At 37.2% G+C, this 23759-nt stretch overlaps 1 protein-coding gene across 1 annotated transcript in view; it reads left to right on the top strand.

Annotated features, from left to right (window-relative positions):
- Nucleotides 1–23759, top strand: part of LOC306872576 (receptor tyrosine-protein kinase erbB-4-like) — a gene marked incomplete at both ends in the record, with an annotated part of 160077 nt that overhangs the window by 87910 nt on the left and 48408 nt on the right. Inside the window, 2 exons of the mRNA XM_079421188.1 lie at nucleotides 4740–4891; nucleotides 18786–18972. Coding sequence (XP_079277314.1) covers nucleotides 4740–4891; nucleotides 18786–18972 — 339 coding nt within the window. The remainder of the gene's footprint in view (nucleotides 1–4739; nucleotides 4892–18785; nucleotides 18973–23759) is intronic.

Genomic DNA, 23759 nt, shown 5'->3' with positions numbered 1-23759 from the left:
CGATCATGGATTATTGGGTCAGTGTGGGCAGGGTGCAAAAGGACACATTCTCATTTTTCGTTCTTCAATTCTGAGCACATCAGTCACCCTTATATTGAACGTTTCATTTGAAACACTTTTGCCTCTAAACCATAGTAAAGCAAAAGCTTAGAGCACTAAAAGTTGAAGGCCGAGATTGTTGAGGCGAATTCTGTAATGCTTCATAACCAGTGATGGGCAGTAGTGTCGCTACAAGTAGTGACGCTACTAGTTTAACTACATTTCTCAGTTGCATGGCGGTAACGTCACTGTTTTCTGAATCAAATAGCTTTTCAGTAGCTAAGCTCTTTTTTGGATCAAGTAGCGCGGTAGCGTCAACAAAAGCTAACGTTACATTTTCCAAAGAAAGCATTCTGAAACTCGAGCTCAAATCGGAATTATAACTGCTACGATCACTGATCCTGGATCAGTAAAAGTGACGCCACAGCCACTGAACCTCGTAATGCCATTGGCTCCTCAAACTGTCAGTCAAACCTCATTATTCCTCCCGCCTCTCTTGTCAAAGAAGTGCAGCAAGCATTTTATAGCATCTCAGCTTGTTTGCTGTCTGAAGGTAAATAAAGGACTGTTGATTGAATAAATACTCAAAAAACACTATTTATAAAGGCTAATGCTTTTTTTTTTTTTTTGAGGAGCGGAGAAGAGTTTCTAAGTCTAGCATTTGTTGTCAAGTCACAGCCAAATAGCTCGTGCGAAGCGCTGAATCTTTCATAATGTGATACTTTGGCCAAAAAACAGAAAAAAACTGAATGCCCACATAATGACAGAAAACTGGGGAAAAGGGACACAAGTCAGAAAAAAAAAAAAAAAAAAAACATTCGCTGGTCAAAAGCTTATATTAATATCTAATGACACATGCAACGATGCAAATAAACGTAGCCTATCTGTAGGCCTAATACATCTGTATGGTAACACTATACAATACGATTTCATTAATGTTAGCTAATGTATTATCTAACATGAGCATACAATGTATAAAATACATTCATTCAATATTACATTTATTACAGTATTTATTAATCTTTGTTAATGTTAGTTAATGAAAATACAGTCATTCATTGGTAGTTCATGTTAGTTCACAGTGAATTGTGATTTTAATAATGCATTAGTAAATGTTGAAATTAACATTAATAAATGCTGCAGGAGTATTGTTCATTCTTAGTTCATGTTAACTACACTAGTTAACTAATGTTAACTACTGAACCTCATTGTGAAGTGTTACCATTTATATAAATGTATCTGTATACAATAAAGCCACAATACCAGCTACCAATAGGAGGTTTCTGGCCGACAGCAAAAATTAATTTTGCCTATGTCACAATTTGAGATAAATCCGGCCCTGTATTTGATACTGATTATGTTGCCAAATTGGTTTGGAACAGTTGTTGAATAAACAATTAAACTGAACATGCCTATCTATCTGCTTGACTGACAGTTTTATTGATCACTGAGAGAGCATTGACTTGGTATGAGGTTGGTTCAATATAATGTTTAATTTTTTTTTTAATAGCTTGGATGTAGTAAACTACGTTTGCCATGTTGCTGTAGCTTAGTTTGCTACGTACATTTCCCAGGGCTGTAGCTTTAGTATAGTGAAGCTTCATTTAAAGAAGAGTAATTATTAGCTTAGCTCACTACATTTTCCAAGTAGCTTGCCCAACACTGTTCATAACATAACCATTCTCGCCAGTTGCCAAATGTGTGAAATTTAGTAAATATAGCACACTAGTTATCACACCAGCAATCTGGTAAATTTGCAGAAATTTTACAATTTTAATTTTGGTTTAAGTTTTAGTAATTTTACTGTATGTGTTACGGCATGCTTTTGCAATTTTTATTGTTTTTCAATATTTTCAATATTTCTATTTAGCTTTCGTTCATTTTACTTCAATTTTAGTAATTTTAGTACTTTTTAGTTATTCCACAGGGTTAAAGACAAGCAAACCATCGACTCCCATTTCTAACTTTGGAAGCCCGTTTCATCTCAGAGAGAGAAAAAAAGTAATTGTGATGCTCTTTCTCATGATGTAACGACGTATCTCACACTCACAACTTTACATCTCAAAAAAATAATTTCTTGTAAATTAGATTTTCTGTCTCTCAACTGAAACTTTAGTAGTGCATATTTATAGTGAATTGTTTCATAATTGCAATGTTATATATTACTGTAACTGTACAGTATATAAAAAAGAGTAATGTTTATTTTACTCAAATTTTCTCATTTACTTTTTTTTCTATATCTAACAGCTTTTATCTAAGTGGAAATTTACATCATAAAATTTTTCAAGGATGCCTTTTTTGAAGCAGACGAGAGGTTGTGTGTTAGTACTTTATCCGCACCTTTAATCTTAATACATGCCATTCGTGTTCTGTGTATTAAGCCCTGGTGAAAAGTGAAAGTGGGACACTCTTTGTAAATTAAAGGTACTTTGTATCCTCAATCTTCACATTTAAGCAATGTAGCTGAGAGAGAAAAAAAGACAAGTAGAAGGAAAGGGTGGAAAAAAAGATCGACGTCTTACATTTGCCTCTCTAGTGCACTTTCTCAGAAACAAATTAACCTCAGCACAGAGGAGACCTCTATTTGAGAGAAACATGGAACCGGACAGCGCATTGTTTTCCTCACCAGCTGCTTTTCTCACCCGTAGATATATGGCACATTCAATAAGGAAATCTATTCTCCATTTGTCCAGCAGAGGTCTAAATCTTCGCTCTGTATACACCATGGCATCGCCATGTCCTCCGGGACTACCTAACTGTGACTGTGAATGAATTTAGCGGGGAAGGGTGTAATTTGTCCACAGCAATAATATGGAGTGGTCCGCTCTGCAGGCGGCGGGCCGTAATATAGCTTGCTGTAATGTAGAGAAACAGTCGCCCTCCGGGGTTCAATAACTGCTTATTACTCCTGCCTCCACTTCAGAAGCATCACCATCACCATCAGCCCAGTGGCCTCCCACATTATAACGCCGGCACAAATGCTTCTACTGCGCTATCGACTGGAGATTCTGTTATTCGCTAAGCCTGTTGAGCAAATACCCTGTTTGTGGTCATGGTTCCACAGGTCCGTGATCTAATAGATGATGTTAGGGAATTGTCCTCACCAGCTCTCATTTGTCTTCATGTAGAGGCAAGAGCCGAGCTGGTCAGCTTTCGGCAACAGGTTAAAATGACATCTTGATGAAACCAGCTTCAGAACTTCTTTATGTATATATATATATATATATATATATATATATATATATATATATACACATACATACATGCATATATACAGAGTTCCGGCATTAAACTCTAGATGGTGCATTCCGATAGGTCTAACTCAATCTGACCTAATGACATCATTATCACATGGCACAGCTGATTGGTTCTCTTCTGTATTGGTAGCCAATGAGCTCTCTACTCAACATTCAAATATATGACTAGTGCTTGTTGTAGCAGTTTCTCAGCGTGCTTCAGAAACCCTTCACCTTCCCCAGCTCCACCTGTATAGATCTACTACGAGGTGATATTTCATGTATGTTATATTTGCAGCAGCAGTATTTCTTCGCATTTCATTATTTCATGCTCACAGCAGCATGTTGCAGTCTCGGTACTTGCTCTGCCACAACAGCAGATATCTTCCGCCATGACCAAATATATATATATCAGTTGTGTTCTGAAATGAGGAGGCAAAGTCCTCACAGGTGTTTTTAAAAAAAAAATCAAATGTAAATTCATGTCCCAGTCTCATTTTTCTTGGTTAAATAAACACTACTTACACGATCAGAAAAAGAGAGATAAAAATAATATATAAAATAAATAAATAATAATTAATTAATTAATTAATTAATTAAATTATATTTTACATGTAGATCTTTACATTAACAAAGTAATCAATATTCTATTTATTAAAGCCAATAATGAACCTCATCTAGTTAGTGTTTTTAGGCATTTTAAATGTATTCCAAAATAATAACTCAAGACAGTAACAATTTAAACAATTGATTTTATTTGTGTACTTAAGTTCAGCTATTCTTTTTACTAATTAACTTTTAACTTTTTAATTTTTTGGCTCATCAGTCATCAAAGCTCGGTAAATATTGGTCCCAGACACGGATATTTACTTCAAGTAATTCACCAAGCTGATTACTCACTAAACACTCCCACAGATCATGTTTTCAGGCCATTTCAAGTCTTATTTTGATGTAACAAAGTGCTTATATCTAAGTGTGTGAGTTGTTTACTTACTTTTTTTTAAATTATTCTTCCCATTAACATAATTATACTGTTCATTCAGACTGATTCGCAAGGATTTATTGCATGAACCAATCTCAGCCGAACATAACCTGTCATATCCAATCATATCGCGATGGCAGCATTGTGCCTCCTCTCACGTCACCCCATTCATTCTCAATTGTCACCCCCCCCCCCCCCCCCCCCCCAAACTGACTGCACACTTTAGGAGGTCTGTTAAAACTCAATGGGCTCAGGGGAGGCGAGACAGATGCCTACTCCCGACCTAACTTGATCCTCCTGTGTCGCTGTTGGACAGTGTTTCTTTAAAAAAAACAAATGATTTATATCGCTTTTAATGTCATATTTTGTTATATCTGTATATAGTCTTGTTGATTAATTTCCACTCAATGAACTGCTGTTACAATGTACTGCTGCCTGATCACAGTCTGATCAATCTCCCTGTCTCTTTTTCTCCTCTATAGTGTGTCCTGGCACTGATAACAAGCTCAGCACGCTGTCTGATTTGGACCAGCAGTACAAAACTCTTCGCAAGTTCTATGAGAACTGTGAGGTGGTCATGGGTAATCTGGAGATCACCAGTATTGAAAGAAACCGCGATCTGTCTTTCCTCAAGGTGGGTACACACCTAGATAAACAGACAGACAGACAGACAGATAGATAAACAAATGATAGATAGATAGACAAATGATAGATAGACAGATTGATTGACTGATTGATTGATAGATATGTTAATTGTTTGCTTGAATTTACTTTTGGACAGATGTTAGGAATTCAGCTTTGCACCTTTCCTTAGAATAACACAAATGCGCAAACTATTATTATGCGTAACTAACAGCATACTATATAAATATATAAATAGCAGAAGACTATTTACTCCCAATATAAACACTCCAGTGACATGACATTAGAGAACAAGTCATTGTGTATTTCTGGATTTCAAAAGCAGTTGGAGCTTTTAGCAGTCTTTTGTACGGGTACTGCAATTACTGGTAACACTGATGGTTAAATAGCTCTTTTACATTTGCATTAATGGATGTTACTCTGGTTCCAAACCTGGTATAACTGCAGAAATAGAGCAAAAAGGCTGTACGAGGCTTGTTTTCATACTAAAACCAGGTGTATACTTATTCACAGAAAAATCACATGGGTTCTGAGTCTTAATAAATTAATGGTTTTTAGAAGTCGCCTCATGGTGGTTCTAATGTATCAGGATGAAAATATGGGAACAGGTCACATGGCATAGCGCAAATGACAACAAAGTGTGTAGTTTGAGGGACGTCTCATGGAGAGCATCCATGAGTGTCTTCCCTGAGGAGATACTGGAGGTTAAACAATTATTAACACATTGAAATTGTTGTATTTTATTTATCTTTCTATTATCTTATTGGAAACTACAGTATAGGCTATAAACTCAGATTTTCCCAAAAAATAGTCTCTTTGCAAAATATATATATATGGCTTTATTTGTTTATTTGGCTTAGCAATAGTTTAATAGTTCAGTAACAGAATAATTGCTGAATAAATATAGATTGAGTGTCTTTGTTATCAGACTTTGATTTGTAAATGTGGACTAGGTTATGGTTCACAGATTTATTATCTAGTTATTTATATGCATCTCCTGTGCATTTTGTTGAGACACTTCCCTCTTTTTTCGTCACACATTGTGCACGAAAACAACTGAACAAATGAATCTGTGTTTCAAAGGTCTCTTGTTTACCTGTAGCCCTGATGTTTTCCCATCAATCTACCAGCATCCAGGATCTGGGTGTGTATCGGCAGGTGGTGTCACTTTGGCCTGTCAAGTAGACCTACGGTCAGCTGTCAGGTTTTATCCTGGTCAAGGCCTGAGCGTTCCAGCAGCAGCTAATGATGTTACAGGGTTTGACTGACTCTTCATTAAGGTCTGATCAATCAGGCTGCTGGCTCCCTCCATGCCTGCTTAGTGGGAATACCAGATTGGCTCAATGTCTGAGCTGCCAGCTCGTGTTAACGTCAGGAACTGCCACAGACAATCGCCTCTTTGTATTTATTGCCCTGCCACCGCAGTCCACATATATATATATATATATATATATATATATATATATACATATACCGTACACACATGCAGTACATGTGGAGAGACATATCTATGCAGCGGTAGAACATCTCTCAGCTCATTTTTTTTTCTCCTTCCCTGTTAAAATCCTTCTCACATTTCAGTCTCTGGGTTGAAAAACACACTCTCTAGGGGTCTCTATACCCTTTTCTCTGACTAGCAGAGACCCATCGGCAAGAAAACACAAGTTTTAGAGTGATCCGCTGTGCATTAAAGACTCTCTTTGCTTTTCTTTTCAAATATTTTTGTACTGTATTATTGAATCAGTATTTTATGGAAGCCTATTTAAACAGTATATTAGTCAGTATATTAGAAAGTAAACTTTCTACATTCCATGCACACACATAATACATAAATGCATGCATACATGCATACATCTACATACATACATACATACATGAATAAAAACTAGAATATTTCTGTATAAAATAGTTTTAGACGTGTTGCATAAACCACTTATTTCTAAGAAATCTGTTTTAAGTAACACACAACAAATAATTCATGTTTTATTTTATTTATGCATGTGATATTATGTTTGTGTTTCAGGTACTGCACATTTGTTGCATATGCTTATTGAAAGGAAATCCGAGTCTGTGACCTTGAATGCAATGCATTTTGGGTGACAAGGCATGCACAGGAGAGCATTACAGTTACTCACAGTGACAGCATAACCAGCAACTAACTGACTCAACACAGAGAGAAAGTGACACAGACTGGAGTAGTGGGCAGTTTAGACCATGTAAACAGACATTGTACACAAATGAACCCATCTGTTACAAAGCTCTCTCTATTTATATGTAGTTTCCCTTTCAGCAAGAGTACAGAAGTACAGAATTCTCCATTATAGAAAACTGTCATAGTTTTGACCTAGAAACACAGCATTCAAGGCTTTAGCCACACAAGTCCAGAAATCATGGTGCTCTTAAAAGTGGATTTATACCTTACTGTTTTATGCTGACACAATGACATTTAGACATTTTATGTGTCCAAAAGTGTCCAGACAGAATGTGTTTGTACCCAGTTCGTATAGATTGGGGAGACGTCTCCTCTCCATGACCTCCTTCAGTCTCCTTCAGTGTTTTCAAATACCCCGAGTGTTTTGATGTTCTTATTTCTAGTATTATTTCAAAGCAGCTCTCATCTTGGAAAAATCTCTAGTGCCCAGTGCACCCTTAGCATGAAGTGGTTTTAGGCTTGTTTAAAGCTGTGTAAGAGTTCAAGATTCAAGATTTTTATTTGTCACATACACAATTATACAGAGTATAACCAGCAGTGAAATGTAGGAGTTGGTATTATTTTTAATTTAGTTGCAAGAGGATAGATCCAAAGTTTTGTATTGTGTGTGTATTCTGAATGTTAAAACTATACTCATATATGTAATTCTTGTCATTCTAATGACCTGTAAAAATTTAATAATCCATTTTACAAGCAAATATGTCACACTACGGAAGTAAAATACCCTATGCAGCCTGACACACAAAATAATAGTCCATAGAAAAATGGTACAGTTTATTGAAAATGTATACATAAAAGAAAAGTTTATTTTATGTTTTGTATCATATTTGATACATTAGACTTGTATGGCTCATATAGTATGATATATGAGAATATGGGGGCTATACTGAAGGAGAATTAATTATTTTATTTTTTATTTTTTTCAGAGGCCCACAACTGAGTAGATATAAAGTCCACAACCTGGTGAACAGATTACAGAGTAACATTGTCAAATGAAACGAAAAGGCCTTTTCCTAGCTAAAAAACTATGAACTATAGTCAGACAAAAGGCATGTAGAAGATTGTGTACAACAGTTTATTTTATTTATTTTAGCATTTTTTTCATCATGATAATTTAGAGGCCTTAGAAATTCTCAACATTCATGCAAAAATTGTTGTGAGACTGCAAAAAGTCTCACATACAATTATATTAATATTATTATTTTCTACAGTGTTGCTTCCTTATGCTTCCTCCTAGGGAATAGCTATGCAATTACTAAAACGCTCTGCCTCTCTCTACCCATTTTCCTCTTATGCTCCATGAAATCCACTTGCTTTCCTTTTTAATTAGGATGTAATCAGAAACGGGGACTGTCATTAATCAAAGCCACCCAAATGAGAGGGGATTGTCCAGCTCACTAGCCTCATTACAGGTTTGTATGCGGGGCTTCTCTACTAATATTTCAAGGTTGAAGCCTTTTGCAAACCTCTAAACCAGTAAGTCAGTCCTATTGGTTTTCCTGAAACCAGTTTTTCAGTGAGTCCTTCTGCTGGTTTTCAAAATGGGTAATAATAAGTTGTTTCTTGAGCACCAAATCATCATATTAGAATGATTTCTGAAGTATTATGTGACACTGAAGACTGGGTCAATGATGCTAAAAATTCTGCTTTGTCATCACAGGAATAAATTGTAATTCTTAAATTGTATTAATATTTCACATTACTACTGTTGACTTTGCTGTATTTATGAGCAAATAAATGCAACCTTATTGGTAATATTCTTTCAAAATCATAAAAATAAAACACTTCCTGAACCAAACTTTTGAACGTTAGTATGAACTGCGCTGACAATTTTCATCTGGTTATTCGCTGCATATGGCAAAAACACTTATTTTTCACAATTTGCATAGTGCATATGCATGAATATGGTATGGAAGTATGCTGTTTCAAATCTACCCAATATTTCTGTGTATCTCTATCGAAGTTGTATGTAGTGTATTGTGAGTGAGTGCGAGATGTCCATTTCCTCCCCGTAGCTGTTATTTCACCCACTAAATGTGTGCTGATGTATGGGCATGTGCTTTTTTTGAACCATGATGTAATTTTACTAGAGATTATACTACTTGACTTCTGCACCTCTCATTTACAGGTGTAGAATTTCACTACCTCCTCGCTAACAATAAACCCTCTAAAATCACTTCAGCCTGGCATAATGTGCCCAGTGAGAAAGAGGAAGGGTTCAAGAGGGCTTATGGGAGAAAATGGTAATTGTGTCTGTGGGCTAATAGCACTGTCTCATTATCCCACTGCACTGTCACTGTAACGTTGTCGGGGGAGAGAGTTTCAGCACGGCCACAAGCTCACTAACATTAGTGTAATTATAGCTTTTTTTTTTTCATGGGAAATTAACACATTGTTAGATTAAGTGTCTCTTCACCTTCTCAAAATTGCTATCACAAGCTCATAGCATATTAGTGTTTACTAATTACACATTTTAACTTTATGCTTGAAATGCCATGAAATAAAAGCCATTTCCATGGCTCTATGGACATATGTTCAACTTTCTTTCTTGTCGTTTTAACTTTTTTAGTGAGGAGTCTGAGGACTGCGTCAAATTTCAGTTTATGAACACAAGGAGAGAAACGGAGAGTGTCGCCGCTGTGCTTCATCTTTTATATACTTATCCAGCCATTTTTTGTGAAGCATAGTAAAGTAATTCAGTCAATAATATCACTGTAAGACTTCCTAAATTATTCAAAGAAGGTTAAAGTTTTCTTTTCTTCTTTGGAAAGGAGTGTTTTAAAGATTTGTGGCAGTTTGAGCCTCAACAAGATTAGCAGATGATTTTAAACTGACAATGTTTGAGTGAGGTTAGTTATTATTGGAGGCTCACATTAGTTTGTTAAATTGACAATTCAATTGTCTTTTGAACCAAGTGTTTTATATATAATTCTTAAAGTTACAGTTGCTAAAAACACTCATGTAAAATGTAATACATTTTTGGTTGTACGGTTTTAAAGAAGACTTGACTCACATAAAGTTACGTAAGAGGAAGAAAATGAAGAAATTTATTTTGAAGCTATAATTTAAAATTAAGTTGTTCCTTATATAGCAGTGATACTTTAGCGTTATTATTTTTATTCGATTGTACTGTATTAATAATTTGAAATGCCTCTTATTTTTATTTTTTTATTATAACTTTAAGTTTTAGAAATTTAGAAATGTTTTTATTTTATTATTATACTTTTTTTATTTAGCTTTCATTTACTATTCATTCTAACTACCCTGAAAAAAATACATAGAAACAAATTTCACTCATAAATAAAAAAAAACAATTACAAAGAAAGAAACAGAAAGTAACACATTGAATTAAATGGGAAATTTTAGATAAAACATCTTTAGTGTTATACACACACACACATTAGACGGTGCTTTTATGTCTTTTAATGTCGTCTGTTCGTCTCTAAATAGTGTCAATTTACCGCTAACTCATAAGGAAATCACCCCAAAACTCACCTGATCGCCAAAGTCTTTTGGATATCGGCAACGCATACAAACAACAACTCTTGCCGGCGGCTACTGAGAAGCTACGAGGCCTTTGTTTACTGCTGGAGCTGGACCTCGAGACCGCGGCCTCGCCTACTGACGCTACCCACACAAGGCAGCATCGCAAGCAGTGTGAGAGAGGATGGAAGCGCAGTAAGCGCGGAGGTATACGAGCTAGGCTAAGATCTAACCCCACAAGACAGGCTCTTCCAACACTCATGCTCTCAAACGTTCGCTCTCTGGAAAACAAACACACTGGACTTTGTTTACACAACAGTAAAGAACGCTTACAAGGCTGTATCCCGCTCCCACCTCGGGTACTCGGACCACATCACTGTTATGCTAATCACAGCATATAGACCACTTCTCAAACTCGCCAAAAGCAGATCACCGTATGGCCAGACAATGCCACCTCAGCACTACAGGACTGCTTTCAGGGCACAGACTGGAACATGTTTAAAGAGGCAGCCACCTACAACAACCACACAGACCTGCATGAGTACACTGAAACTGTGACGGCTTACATCAAAAAGTGCACTGATGATGTGACAGTCACCAAGACCATGACCACGCGTGCAAACCACAAGCCATGGATGGCAGCAGAGGTTCGAGGGCTGCTAAAGACCAGAGATGAAGCATTCAGATCAGGAGATAAAACAGCCCTCAAAACAGCAAGAGACAATCTGTCCTGTGGCATCAAAAATGCAAAACGGTCATATGCTCAAAAAAATCAACAATCACTTCACAGGCAGCAGAGACACAGAGAGCCTGTGGCAAGCCATTCAGACCATCACTGACTACAAGCCCCCGCCACAGGCCTGTGATGAGGACACATCCCTCCCCGATGCACTCAACCACTTTTATTCACGGTTTGAAATGCAGAATGACACACCTGCACAAAAACTGCCCACACCTCCCAACGACCGGGCGCTCTGTCTGTCTCCAGCCGACGTAAGGAAGACCCTATCTAGGATTAACCCACGCAAGGCTGCGGGTCCTGACAACATACCTGGCCTTGTTCTGAGAGACTGTGCTGCACAGCTGACAGATGTCCTAACAGATATCTTCAACACCTTGCTGAGCCAGGCAGTCGTCCCCACATGTCTCAAATCCACAACAATCATACCGGTACCAAAGAAATCACCTGTGTCCTGTCTAAATGACTACCGTCCCATAGCACTGACTCCAATCATGATGAAGTGCTTTGAGAGGCTAGTCATGCACAACATCAAAACCAGCCTCCCCAACACACTCGACCCGCTCCAGTTTGAATACCGTCCAAACCGCTCTACGGACGATGCAATTTCCTCCACCCTCCACCTGGCTCTTACCCACCTAGAAAATAATGACTCCTATGTTAGAATGCAATTACAGCTCGGCATTCAACACAATAATCCCACAACAGCTCATAAATAAACTAAACCTGCTGGACCTTAACAATTCCCTGTGTAATTGGATCCTGGACTTTCTAACCGGAAGACCTCAGTCAGTCCATGTCGGCCACAACACCTCGAGCACTACCACACTGAGCACAGGTGACCCACAAGGCTGTGTGCTTGCTGATGACACAACAGTGGTAGGTCTCATCAGCAACAACGACGAAACACACTACAGAGAGGAAGTGGCACAGATGGCTGAATGGTGTGGCACTAACAATCTGTCCCTCAATGTGGAGAAGACAAATGAGGTTGTGATGGACTTCAGAAGAAACTCCGTTGACCACCCCCCACTGATCATCGACAGCTCGACTGTGGAGAGAGTCAGCAGCACTAAATTCCTGGGGGTGCACATCACAGAGGATCTCACCTGGACCACCAACACCATGTCACTCTCCAAAAAGGCACAACAGCGCCTACACTTTCTCCGCCGGCTGAAAAGAGCAAGTCTCCCTCCACCCATCCTCACCACATTCTACAGAGGCACCATTGAGAGTGTGATGACCAGCTGCATCACTGTCTGGTATGGGAACTGCAGTGCTGCTGACCGCAAGACCCTCCAGCGGACAGTGAACACAGCTGCAAAGATCAGGGGTGCCCCTCTCCCCTCCATCCTGGACATTTTCCTTACACGATGCTCCAGCAAAACCAACAGCATCGTGAAGGACTCCACCCATCCCTCCCACAGTCTCTTCCAGCTCCTACCATCAGGAAGACAGTACCAGAGCATCAGAGCCCGCTCCGCCAGACTGCTCAACAGCTTTTTCCCCCAGGCTGTGAGAGCCCTGAACTCAAATCACCCCGCCCCCCTCTGAAACCCCATGCAAACCCCTACCTCCTGAAACATGGTTCTATCTTCTATTTTTTAGTTTGTATAGGGTAAATAATTATGTGAAGCATTCGTATAGTTTGTATTTTTTATCTTTAATTTTTAGTTTGTATAGGGTAAATATTTATGTGAAGCATTCGTATAGTTTGTATTTTTTATCCTTTATTCTTTTAGTTTGTATAGGGTAACTACTTATCTATAGTATACTTATAGTTAAAACCTTTCAGTAGGTTAGTTGTGTATAGGTTTAGTGTTTTTTACTTCGTTGTTGTATGTCTGTATTTATGTAGCACCGTGGTCCTGCGAGGCACGACATTTCGTTTCACTGTATGTCCCCACATGTAGCGGAATGACAATAAAGCTCAACTTGACTTGACATTATTGGAGTAAGATGTACTAGAAAATATATTTTTTATGAATAAATTTTTTAAGAATTTTTAGTTTTAGTTAAGAAAACCAACACTCATACAAAGTGTGTCCATTCAGTTTATTCATGGTTAAGTCTCATTACATTCACCGGTGTTATTAAATTATCTCTTAGGTTAAATGAATTCCTCACAGCAATTATAGACACCTGAAAATTATTACAGCTACACGAAAAGCGCTGACAATAAAAAATGACCGTAAATTAATGCACTGCATTTATATGAATGATTGAGGTGTGTATCTTAATCTGTCATATTAGACAATATTGACCCTGGCATAGACAAAGCTGAAGCGTAAATAATTCTAAATCAATTACACAGAATCTTTTTCTGAAAGCTTCTTGCCTGCAGATTGATTTTAGCACAGAGCCAATGTAGTAAAGCCATTTCTTGGTTAAAAAATTACGAGTTCTCCTATGAATCACATTCTATGTAATGCATTTAGATTCATAGCTATTTTCCAAAATGTAGTTATGGTTTATCATTCACAATATGCCAGCTCTCTTCTCCAGTGGTTGAGTGATTGCCGTTGTTTCTAAGGATACTCGTAAAGGTCATGATTGCTATTCAAATGAAGGTAATGATCGTCTGAGACGCCGAGCGCTAAAGGAAGTCCCATTATTTGAGTTATGGAAGACCAAACTTTGCTTACAACATGCATTGTTATTAAAATGAGTCTTCAATGCTGCTTAATTTAGCCCTCCAAATTGTTTTCCTTTATGGATTTTTAATATTTGCCAGTGAGAGCTAGTTTCAGGCAAATATGTACAGTGTCATGTAGCTTGCCACATGGAGTGGAACAAACTGATTGCATTTAACAATAGCGATGACATTTATATTGTGTTTTTCTTCAGTTTGAATACAGAACAGACCGTGCTTGCTCGTAAAGACGCCTTCGCCACATTCTGTCATCTAAAAATGGATGACTGTGACCCTGAAACTCTTCCCACTTCTCACTGCGGGGTTCTGTCAACTACCCTCCTCATTCGCCGTCTCACATCTCTCACGAAAAATGATCTCCTGCCACTTTCTCACTTGTAACTGGAGTTGTTTTGTTTGTTCTGAATATTCTCCTGTTACCTCTGTTGCCATCTCACTCGGAAAACAATGCTCTCAATAAAGATGTCAGCAAACTTTCATCATGCTTTCACCAAAGACAGTCAAGTATTTGAAATGAGACAGTGAAATGCAGATTATAAAGTCATTAGAACTCCAAATATGTATTGTTTGCTGAAGATGCTTTACTGACAGTTTCCGTGAAAGAGTTTGCTCTTTTGTAGCTTGCAAGACTGTGGTTCTCTTACATTTTAAAACAGTCTTGTCTTTGATGTTTCTCCTAAATGTCCTTAAAAATAAAAAATTGTGGACAAAGTATAAAGGTATAAAGTGGATGTGAATAGCAGATATTCATATTGTAATTTCTGAGTTTTGCGGAATATCTTGACAAATCTGTGCACGGTTTCGTTGAGAAATATTCATGAATTTTATCTGAGATTACTGGGGTAGCTGGGAAGCTAGAGACTTATTTGACATCATTTATTATATCTCATAGAAGAAAAAAGTGAAACAAGTTAAAGAGCTTAATAATCTATTACAATAAGACTTTTTAAATAGTTTATAGTAATTTTTATATAATATTAAATAAACTGAAATAAAGATTAATAAATTCAAAAAAGATGAAAAAACTCTATATGGACTTATTAAAAAACAACAAAAACAAATTAAAAATACACTAAGACTAAAGGATTTATATACTAAGACTTACTCAAACTAACAAGAAAGCAGAAAATATTTTAAAAATTCTAAATAAATGTAAAATATTAACAAATACTATAATAGTACCTTACTGATACTAAAATAAACACATTTGTATGCAATGGATATGCATGTATATAATTATTTATATTGTGACGAGTCGGCTGCCTCCCCCCTGTCCATCATCACCACCCCGTCCCATATTCGCCGCCCTTCACCAGGCTCCCGACAGGAGTGGGTGTGTGAGAGAGGAGGGGCGCTGAAACAGCCAGGGCTGGCGGCGTGTGATGAGGCGCACCTGGCGTGAATAGAGCCTCATCACCGCCGCCGTTAAATGCCGAACGCGCCTCTCCTCGGGAGACCGGTCTCTCCCCCGTGCATGCACGCTGGTGTCCTCGTGGGTCCAGGAAGGGAGCGTCGAGGAGGACTGCCGCACCCGTTAGGCGGCTGACGGGCCAGGATGCCGGGCCGTCGAATCCCCCAGAAGCGCCGGGATGCCCGAAGATGGACGAAGCCGCGCAAGAGAGGGGAGCGCGTGCGGCCACCGGACTCCGCCCCTTCCCTGGACCCTTCCCTCCTGAACACTGCCCTCCTGCACAGCCCCGCAGCACGACGAGGACACCAGATCCCTGTTTATTTTGGACACTTTTCCCCCTTTGGACACTTTATTTTGATATATTGTTTAATAAAAACCTCTCCGAGGCTTGACGCCACGCCCACTGTGTCTGTCGTTGGCTCCTCCCGCCACAATATATAATACATTAAACATTATAATCTGTTTAAAAAAAAAAAAAAACAATATATATTTTTTTATATATAAATATTTTTATTTTTTTGTTTTTTAAACAGATTATAAATATGTACACAGTTTAAAATAAATAGTTTTCTGCCCATTCCTAGATCTAATAATGCTGGCCACACTTTTTTTTTTTTAAAAGTGTTATTGCTCTTTTATGGAAATTAGGTTTGTGATGCATGATATTGGAGAGTTTTGTGTGATATCAGTATTCATATGATCATAGTGTGTGTGTGTGTGTGTGTGTCCTTTATATATCACTGCATTAACATTTACTGTGCTTTGCATGAATCCTTGTGACTTTCTCCTGGGGAATGCATAGACAGAATAAAGTCATTTTAGTGTGAGAAGGAACAATTACAAAAGTGAATACCTTTTACCTGATCTCAGAGCATGTCCAGATCTCTCAAACATAATACCTTAAACATTTACAATGACTGACATGCTGTTTTAGAAACATGGCCCTTAATCCAGGCAGAATCTGTATTTTGTGCAGTATGTTTTATTGAAAGGTAGCACCAAAACCTCTTATAGCAATATTTTTTTTTTCTTTTGATTAGTGTTGTTTTTTTCCCTCTGTTGTTGTGCTTCCCTTTTGAAATTTTACCACAGTTCATATTGCAAATTTTAGTCTCACTGTGGTGCTTGTAAATTTTCATGAGTTTTTGTTATCCTTGAAAACAAGATTATGCAAGATAGACCCACCAAAATTAATTTTCCGTATTAAAAATACTCACAGCTGCTGTGTTTATGCTTAACATTTAGCTAAAGAGGTGTTAGTTAACATGCGGTTCACTGTGATCTGACATTATTCAGAATTACGCCAAGCTCCTGTTTAAAGGAGCAAAACCTTCACAGGCATATTAAACAGCTTAAACCTCATTTAGCAATACAATGTTTATTGTTTACTGCTTGCTAAATTATCTTGAATCAATTATGAATTGTGGTGCAGAACTGTAATTGCAATTAAATTAGCCTGTGTTTTTAAGAATAGAAAGTATATTTAAAAAAAAAAAAAATCAAAAGCAATATTTTATTTTTCTTCTTATTATTTATTGCCCGCTAAAGCACTGGTCCAGTGAATTTTTAATACCAAAAGGGCAAGAAAACAAATTAGTGTCAAAGTAAACATTGTTTTTTGAGAAGGTTGTGAAAAGCAAGGTAATCCTTTAATTAAATAATGTGAATTAGAACCAAATTAGAAGTCCTGCCCATGTCCTGAATGCCTGTGTAAGGTTTTGGAGGAGTTTTTTGGTTTGTTGCTAGGTAACAAAAACTGCTGATGACAATAACAAAGGTTGCTGATTTAGTAGGGATATTTGCTAATGCCAGAATCACTATTAATAATGCGAATACTTAGGGTTGGTAATTTGGACAAGCAATTAATTCTAAATGTATGAGTTACCAAACCATAATATTGTGGCAGTATCCCTAACGATTTAAAATACAATATAAAAATCTACTCTATAAAGCGTCATTCATGCAAAAAAGAAAATTTACTAATAATTTACTTATCGTCAGGCCATCCAAGATGTGGATGAGTTTGTTTCTTCATTTGAACAGATTTGGAGAAATGTACCATCACTTGCTCACCAATGGATCTTCTGCAGTGAATGGGTGCCGTCAGAATGAGAGTACAAACAGCTGATAAACCCTTACAATAATCCAAATGTAATCCACACCACTCCATTCCATCAATTAATGTCTAGTGAAGTAAAAAGCTGTGTGTTTTTAAGAAACACATTCATCATTAAGACGTTTTAACAGCAAGCCATTGCTGCAAGCTAAAATACAAGTCCTTAGTGAAAAAAGTTCTCGTCTTAAACGAGACAAATATGCACCGTTTATAAGTGAAAACGGTCCAGAACAGTTTAAAATAAATATGTTGGTGGATTTTGATGTAAGAGGACAACAGAGGAAAGACTTTCGTTTTTATTTTTTCTTGGAGGAAGTGATATTATGGATTATGGGTGTGCACTTTGGCCAGAAGCTGCAGTTTAAAGTTGTTTCAATTAATTTCTTTCTTACAAACATGCAGCTTTTCGCTTCACAAGACATTAATTGATGGACTGGAGTGGTGTGGATTACTTGTGAATTATTACAATGTTTTTATCAGCTGTTTGGACTCTCATTCTGACGGCACCCATTCACTGCAGAGGGTGATCTAATGCTAAATTTCTCCAAATCTGTTCCGATGAATAAACAAACTCGTCTACATCTTGGATGGCCAGAGTGTGAGTAAACAATCAGCATTTTTTTTCTGAATTTTTTTCTTGGTGGACTATTCCTTTCACTTAATAAATATGTGATTGGTTGTGTAAGTGTTCTGCATATGTGATTTCTCTGAGCTAAACCCAAAAACATATATTCAAAACTTATTAAAATTCATATCACAATTTTTACACCCAGCTGTGGCCCTTGAAGTCCTGTCTGAATTTTGACATAATGATCTTTAGCAGTGTGTCTCTACACTTCCAGTGATCCTGACTGGCAGGTGACAGCTGTCGGCGAGTGCTTGGTCAGCTCTTCAGATGGATTTCCGTGACTATAGTTCCAGTGTGTGTGTGTGTGTCCCCGATCAGTACAGCTATATCACATTCACTTCTTCTGCATGAAATAGACCTGTCCTCTGTGCCTGCTAATGATACGCAGTATGAAACCGTGATTGGATGTCAACATGATTGATGTGGGTGGAGAGGGAGGGTCCAGCGCTCTCTTGGGCCATTATCTCTTCAAATTATATCAAGGCTGTCTGATGAATTAACTAATAGACTTGATGATGAAGTTTTGGTAAAGGCTTGACTAAAGGACAAACTACATCCTTGAACTACCTAAAGCAAATGGCTCATGGGAATCATCTGAGACTGTAGTATGCATTTGTTTAGTGAATTTCTTTGTATCTCTACAGTCTATCCGTGAGGTGACGGGTTACGTGTTGGTGGCTCTGAATCAGTTCGACTATCTTCCTCTGGAGAACCTGCGGATCATCCGAGGCACTAAACTGTATGAAGGACGATACGCCCTGGCCATCTTTCTCAACTACAGACGAGATGGCTACTTCGGCCTTAGACAACTCGGCCTCAAGAACCTGACAGGTATATTCTGTTATTTATTTCTCCTCTAACCTTTAATTCTATAAGATTCTATCCTGACAACATTTACCCAAATCAACGATCTGTCCGAAATGTGCATTTAGGATGGTATAGCAGTTAAAAAGTGTTTTGTTTTTTTAACATTTGGCACAGTTTATTTTGCTAGAGTGCTGCAGAATGGCAAGGAATGCATGAATTTTTTAAAGTTCAACTTTTTTCACTTGAAATTTCATCTTTAAATGCATGCTTTTTTATTTAACAGTCAACACTACCATTTAAAGGTTGGTGTCAGTAATATCATTTTTTTCCTGAAAATACAGTATTCATACTTTTATCCATCAGGGATGCATTTAATTGATCAGAAGTGACTGTAAAGACATTTATAATGTTATAAATGATTTATATTTCAAATAAATGCCTTTTTAAACTTTCTATTCATCAAAGAATCCTAAAAAAATGTATCACAGTTTACACAAAAAAAAATATTAAGAAGCGCAACTGTTTCAACGCTGGTAGTGATAAGAAATGTTGTTTTAAAATAGATTAAAATAGATTTTAAAATATATTAAATCAATGTATTACATCAAACCTTTGAACAGTAGTGTATATGCAATTTCTAGATATAAGTTAATTAAGACCTGTTCATTTATTTTCCATATTGTAATTTGCCTAATGTTGGTGTAGAATGTTTGTCTAAATGGCTATTTAGTATACTAAAGACTAAATTTGTAGTTTTTTAATGTCTGACTGAGGTCTGTGTATGTTGTGCTCTTAGTCTAAATTAGCATAGCAGGGACTTGTGTATTCGAACACGTTTGATAAGATTGGCACTAATAATGTATTTCATGCTGTGCAGAGCTGCGGCTATGATAATCATGTACATCACAAGATGTCTCTCATACAAATTAGCCACTCTTCATTATGTGACTGCGTTTTATCTTATCAGTGTATTGTTTCTTTTGAGCATGTTTTACAGATGACATCTAGCCTTTTTTTCCCTCCAGCCTTGCTTGGTTGCCTCATAGGGCGACTTTCTTTTACATCTTATACCATGCAATATAGAAACTCATCTTAGAACAATATTTCCAGATCCCTGTTGGGATGCAAAAATATATGGAGGGAAACAGAAACAGATGAAGGAGTCAAACCAGCTAGAAGAAGTCGGTGGCACCTCACAGCAAAACAGCCTATGGACGGCCAATAGAATCCCAGAGGAGTCCGGTCGGGGGTCACAGTAGGTGAGGGAAAGAAAGTTAAGACAACCACTGACATGCCCAGTAGGCATCTTGCGTAATCATGTATTATTAATCTCAAAGCCACTTTAATGGCTGATTAAACAATATCTTGGTGTAGAGATAAATAGAGCACTGACAGTCTGGGTACACCGCTGCCTTCTTGTCTTCTTTTCTTAGCGTCTTCAAAGATATTTCTTTCCTTTTATTGCTAGTCTCTTGATTGTGATGAGGTGTCAGTGGCGTCTTTGACAGACTGGGGTATGAGGTTACAGAGCTTGTCTTTGAGTACTTCAGCATTCAAGAATCCACACAGTTTAACTGCCACAAAACATTTTTTCAGTCTTAAAGGGATAGTTCACGCAATAATGAACATTCTGTTAATGCATGTCAGTGTCTAGTTCATGTTTTCTCCTCGCATTTCTGATTTAAAGGAGTAGTTCACCCAAAAAATGAGAATGATGTAATCATATTAAGTGATCATCTCTTTTCATGTTTTACGACAAATGTATGACCTTTTCGGATCATCAAACTTTTGTTTGCATGGATTTTCAGAAGAGGGAAAGAAACCTCTCAGGTTTCATTAAAACAAATTAAAACAAACTTGATTTTGATGATAAACTAAAGTTTTATGGCTTTGGAACAACACGGGTATGTAAATGATGACATAATTTTCATTTTTGGGTGAACTAACACTTTTAATGAGCAATAAGAGTATGAAACATGAACTGGATGGGGGGGGGGGGGGGTCTTCTCCTGTTTACCTGGCTAAACTGGTGTTTTGTTGGCTTAGCTGGGCAACCAGCAGAAAAGTCATCAAAGCCCCTCTGAAACCAGCCAACAAACCGATCTAATTTGAGCAGATATAACCAGAAAACCATTTAAGCCTGAGTTTAGTCAGTTAAAAATTGGCATAGTTTTCTTTGGCACATGTTCTTTGATTCAAGAAAAGCTGGAGAGTTGCAGAATGGAAAAGAAGGCAGTAGTTAGTTTGACTTTTGACTTCAAATTCACAGTAAGGTACTAAGGAGCATAGATACAACGCTAAGATAAACATGCAAGTGCACTCTGATTCGAAAGAATGAACGTCTTTAAACATATGAATAATATTACCTTTTTAACTATATGCAAAGTTATATTTAATAAAATCCTGTCATGTCCATGAAAAGACAACAAACCTGATAACCTTCAAATGATATGAAGAAAACAATTTAGATTTACAAAGAAAACAACTTTTTTTTACATTTATTTATTTTTTAGAATTAATCCAAGCATTTTAATATATAAGCCACACATTTCTGCTTTGAAAACCTCCAGAATGTCTTACTGCAGACCTTAAGTGCATTACTTTAATTACTATGTTTGCTTATGTTTACAATCTGAAGGACAAGTCTATATTATTTAATTGCCAATGATGCTGTCGATAAATCCTAATGAATAAGTGGAGGATTCATTTAAATTAGTGGTGACTGCTTGCAACCACAGTATAAATGTAGAATCAGAATAACTTTTATTCTGCACCTAAAAGCCTGCAAGCACAATGTTCCAGCGCAGTGTTGCAAAGTTGCACACTATTTATGATACCGCAGCAGAGCCCTTCATAAAAGACAGTGCTGTATATCATAACCCCTATTGTAAGCAAGAAAATGCAGCAAAGGTTGGTTTGGTTGAGTGATAGCAAGAGCTGCACCTTTGAGGTAAAAGTCGTCTTCTGAATTCCTCACTAAAGTCATTTTTTAGGATTGAATTTATCTATTCCTGCAGCATTGCTGGTAAAGTCTGATTCTCGAGGCAACGGTAGCCATGTTTCTGCAATTTTCAATATGAGTTTTAAGAGATGAAAGTTGTTCTTCAGCCCCTTGAGATATTCAGCACATTGATGATGAATGGCTCCTTTGATTACAGCCATGTGCTCCCCTCTCGTGGTTCCTCTACACGGCTCTGCAGCATGATCAATAGCTTTCATAAGCAACTTATGATACAATAATGGCTGTAACTTTATTTTCTGTGGTCCTTCGATCAAATGTTCTTCTTTTTTTGACTATGTCCTCATAGATGACCTCTATAACCAGCAGCTACACGAAGGGCGGTTTCAACAACCTTTTCGAATCTCAGATGATAGAATTTCATGCAGGGTGTTGTCAGGAAAGAGTTCAATAATTGAGTAGGCCGATCCCTGTATGTAAATATTTTTTCATCTTTCACCGCATGTGGCCAAAGGTTATTGAACAAGAAAAATTCAAAGATCATGTGCAATACTTTCAAATACTTGTTCAGTTGCTTGAAAATCAAGACTTACATTACACAAACTCATGAAAGAAGTCTGTTGTTCCTAGACAGCGGATTCTCTAATAAATCCAATTTTGAATTACACTCCAGCAGCAAGCCAAGAAGTCTCAGTGTGCACCATGCAAAGCAATTAGACCATTATGCAGTATGCATACAAATTAAAACGCATTACCCAAATGACTCGTTCATCTAAGATTGAAAACATTTCTGTATATATCTGATTTATTTGCTTATTGTTGTCTTATTTAGCTGCAATAGAGGCCACTATTACAATAAAGTAGTGTCAATGCAGCAGAGATTACAACTCTGATCTAGTATGTACAATACATGCTTTTCCAATAGACATTTTTTTTCTTTTTATCATGAAACATTGCCATATGAAAACATGCAACAGTCCTTTTAATGCAAAAACTATGCATTATCTTCTAATAACTAAAAATGTCCCAGTTATAACGAGAAGTTTTTATTTTAAATAAAGTATTTAATAAAATACTTGTTGTGCATGTAAATAAATATGATTCTTTACCATTTTATTTAGATCTTGGAAAGGTTATGAAAATAATCATTGGAAAACACCAGCAGTGTCATTTCAAGGTGTCATTTACTCAGGAAAAAAAAAAATATTTAAAAAAGTGTATCATGAAACCTGCACTTTCTTATGAAAATCCACCCAAAATGTTTTTTCACTGAACTGTTATGAACCGTAATTTTTCCTATAAGAAACAAAATCTTAAATTCTCTTCCAGTGAAAACAGCTGTATTTACTTTACTAAAATCGTTAAATTGAAATCGAAACTTGTTTGTTTTCTGAACGTTTGGGAGTTGATTTTGGTTGTGTTTAACAATTATCACAATTATTTATACCGACTCTGAATTGTTATTCTGATGAAGTATGATTTGGAAACCAGTCTGGAATGTAGATACTGAAAATGTAAATGCAAATGTTCCACTTTGTTGCCTTTTTTTTTTTCTTTCAGTTTTACAGTATGTTGAATCCTGTTGAGTTATTCCCTAAAGCTTTTCCATTGAGTCTAAGCCATGTTTGCTGACTCCACAATTCCACCTTGTCTAATTTATTCATTATGTTAGACAAATCTCCATGCACCCTAACACTTTGTGCCCTCATATGTGTGCTTGTGCACATCCCCGGCAGTGTATTAACGCAGTAGCCTTGATGTGAAGCATGCTCGCCGCCCACCCCCACAGAGCCTCTTGGGCTAGCATGTCCAGTCCTCTGCTCTCCTCCACAGCCTTGGCTGCTCAGTTAGT

This window comes from Barbus barbus (genome assembly GCF_936440315.1).
Source record: "Barbus barbus genome assembly, chromosome: 7".
In the NCBI taxonomy this organism is placed as follows: domain Eukaryota; kingdom Metazoa; phylum Chordata; class Actinopteri; order Cypriniformes; family Cyprinidae; genus Barbus; species Barbus barbus.
Note: the sequence above shows the minus strand (reverse complement) of the source record. Positions and strands in the feature narration are given on the sequence as shown.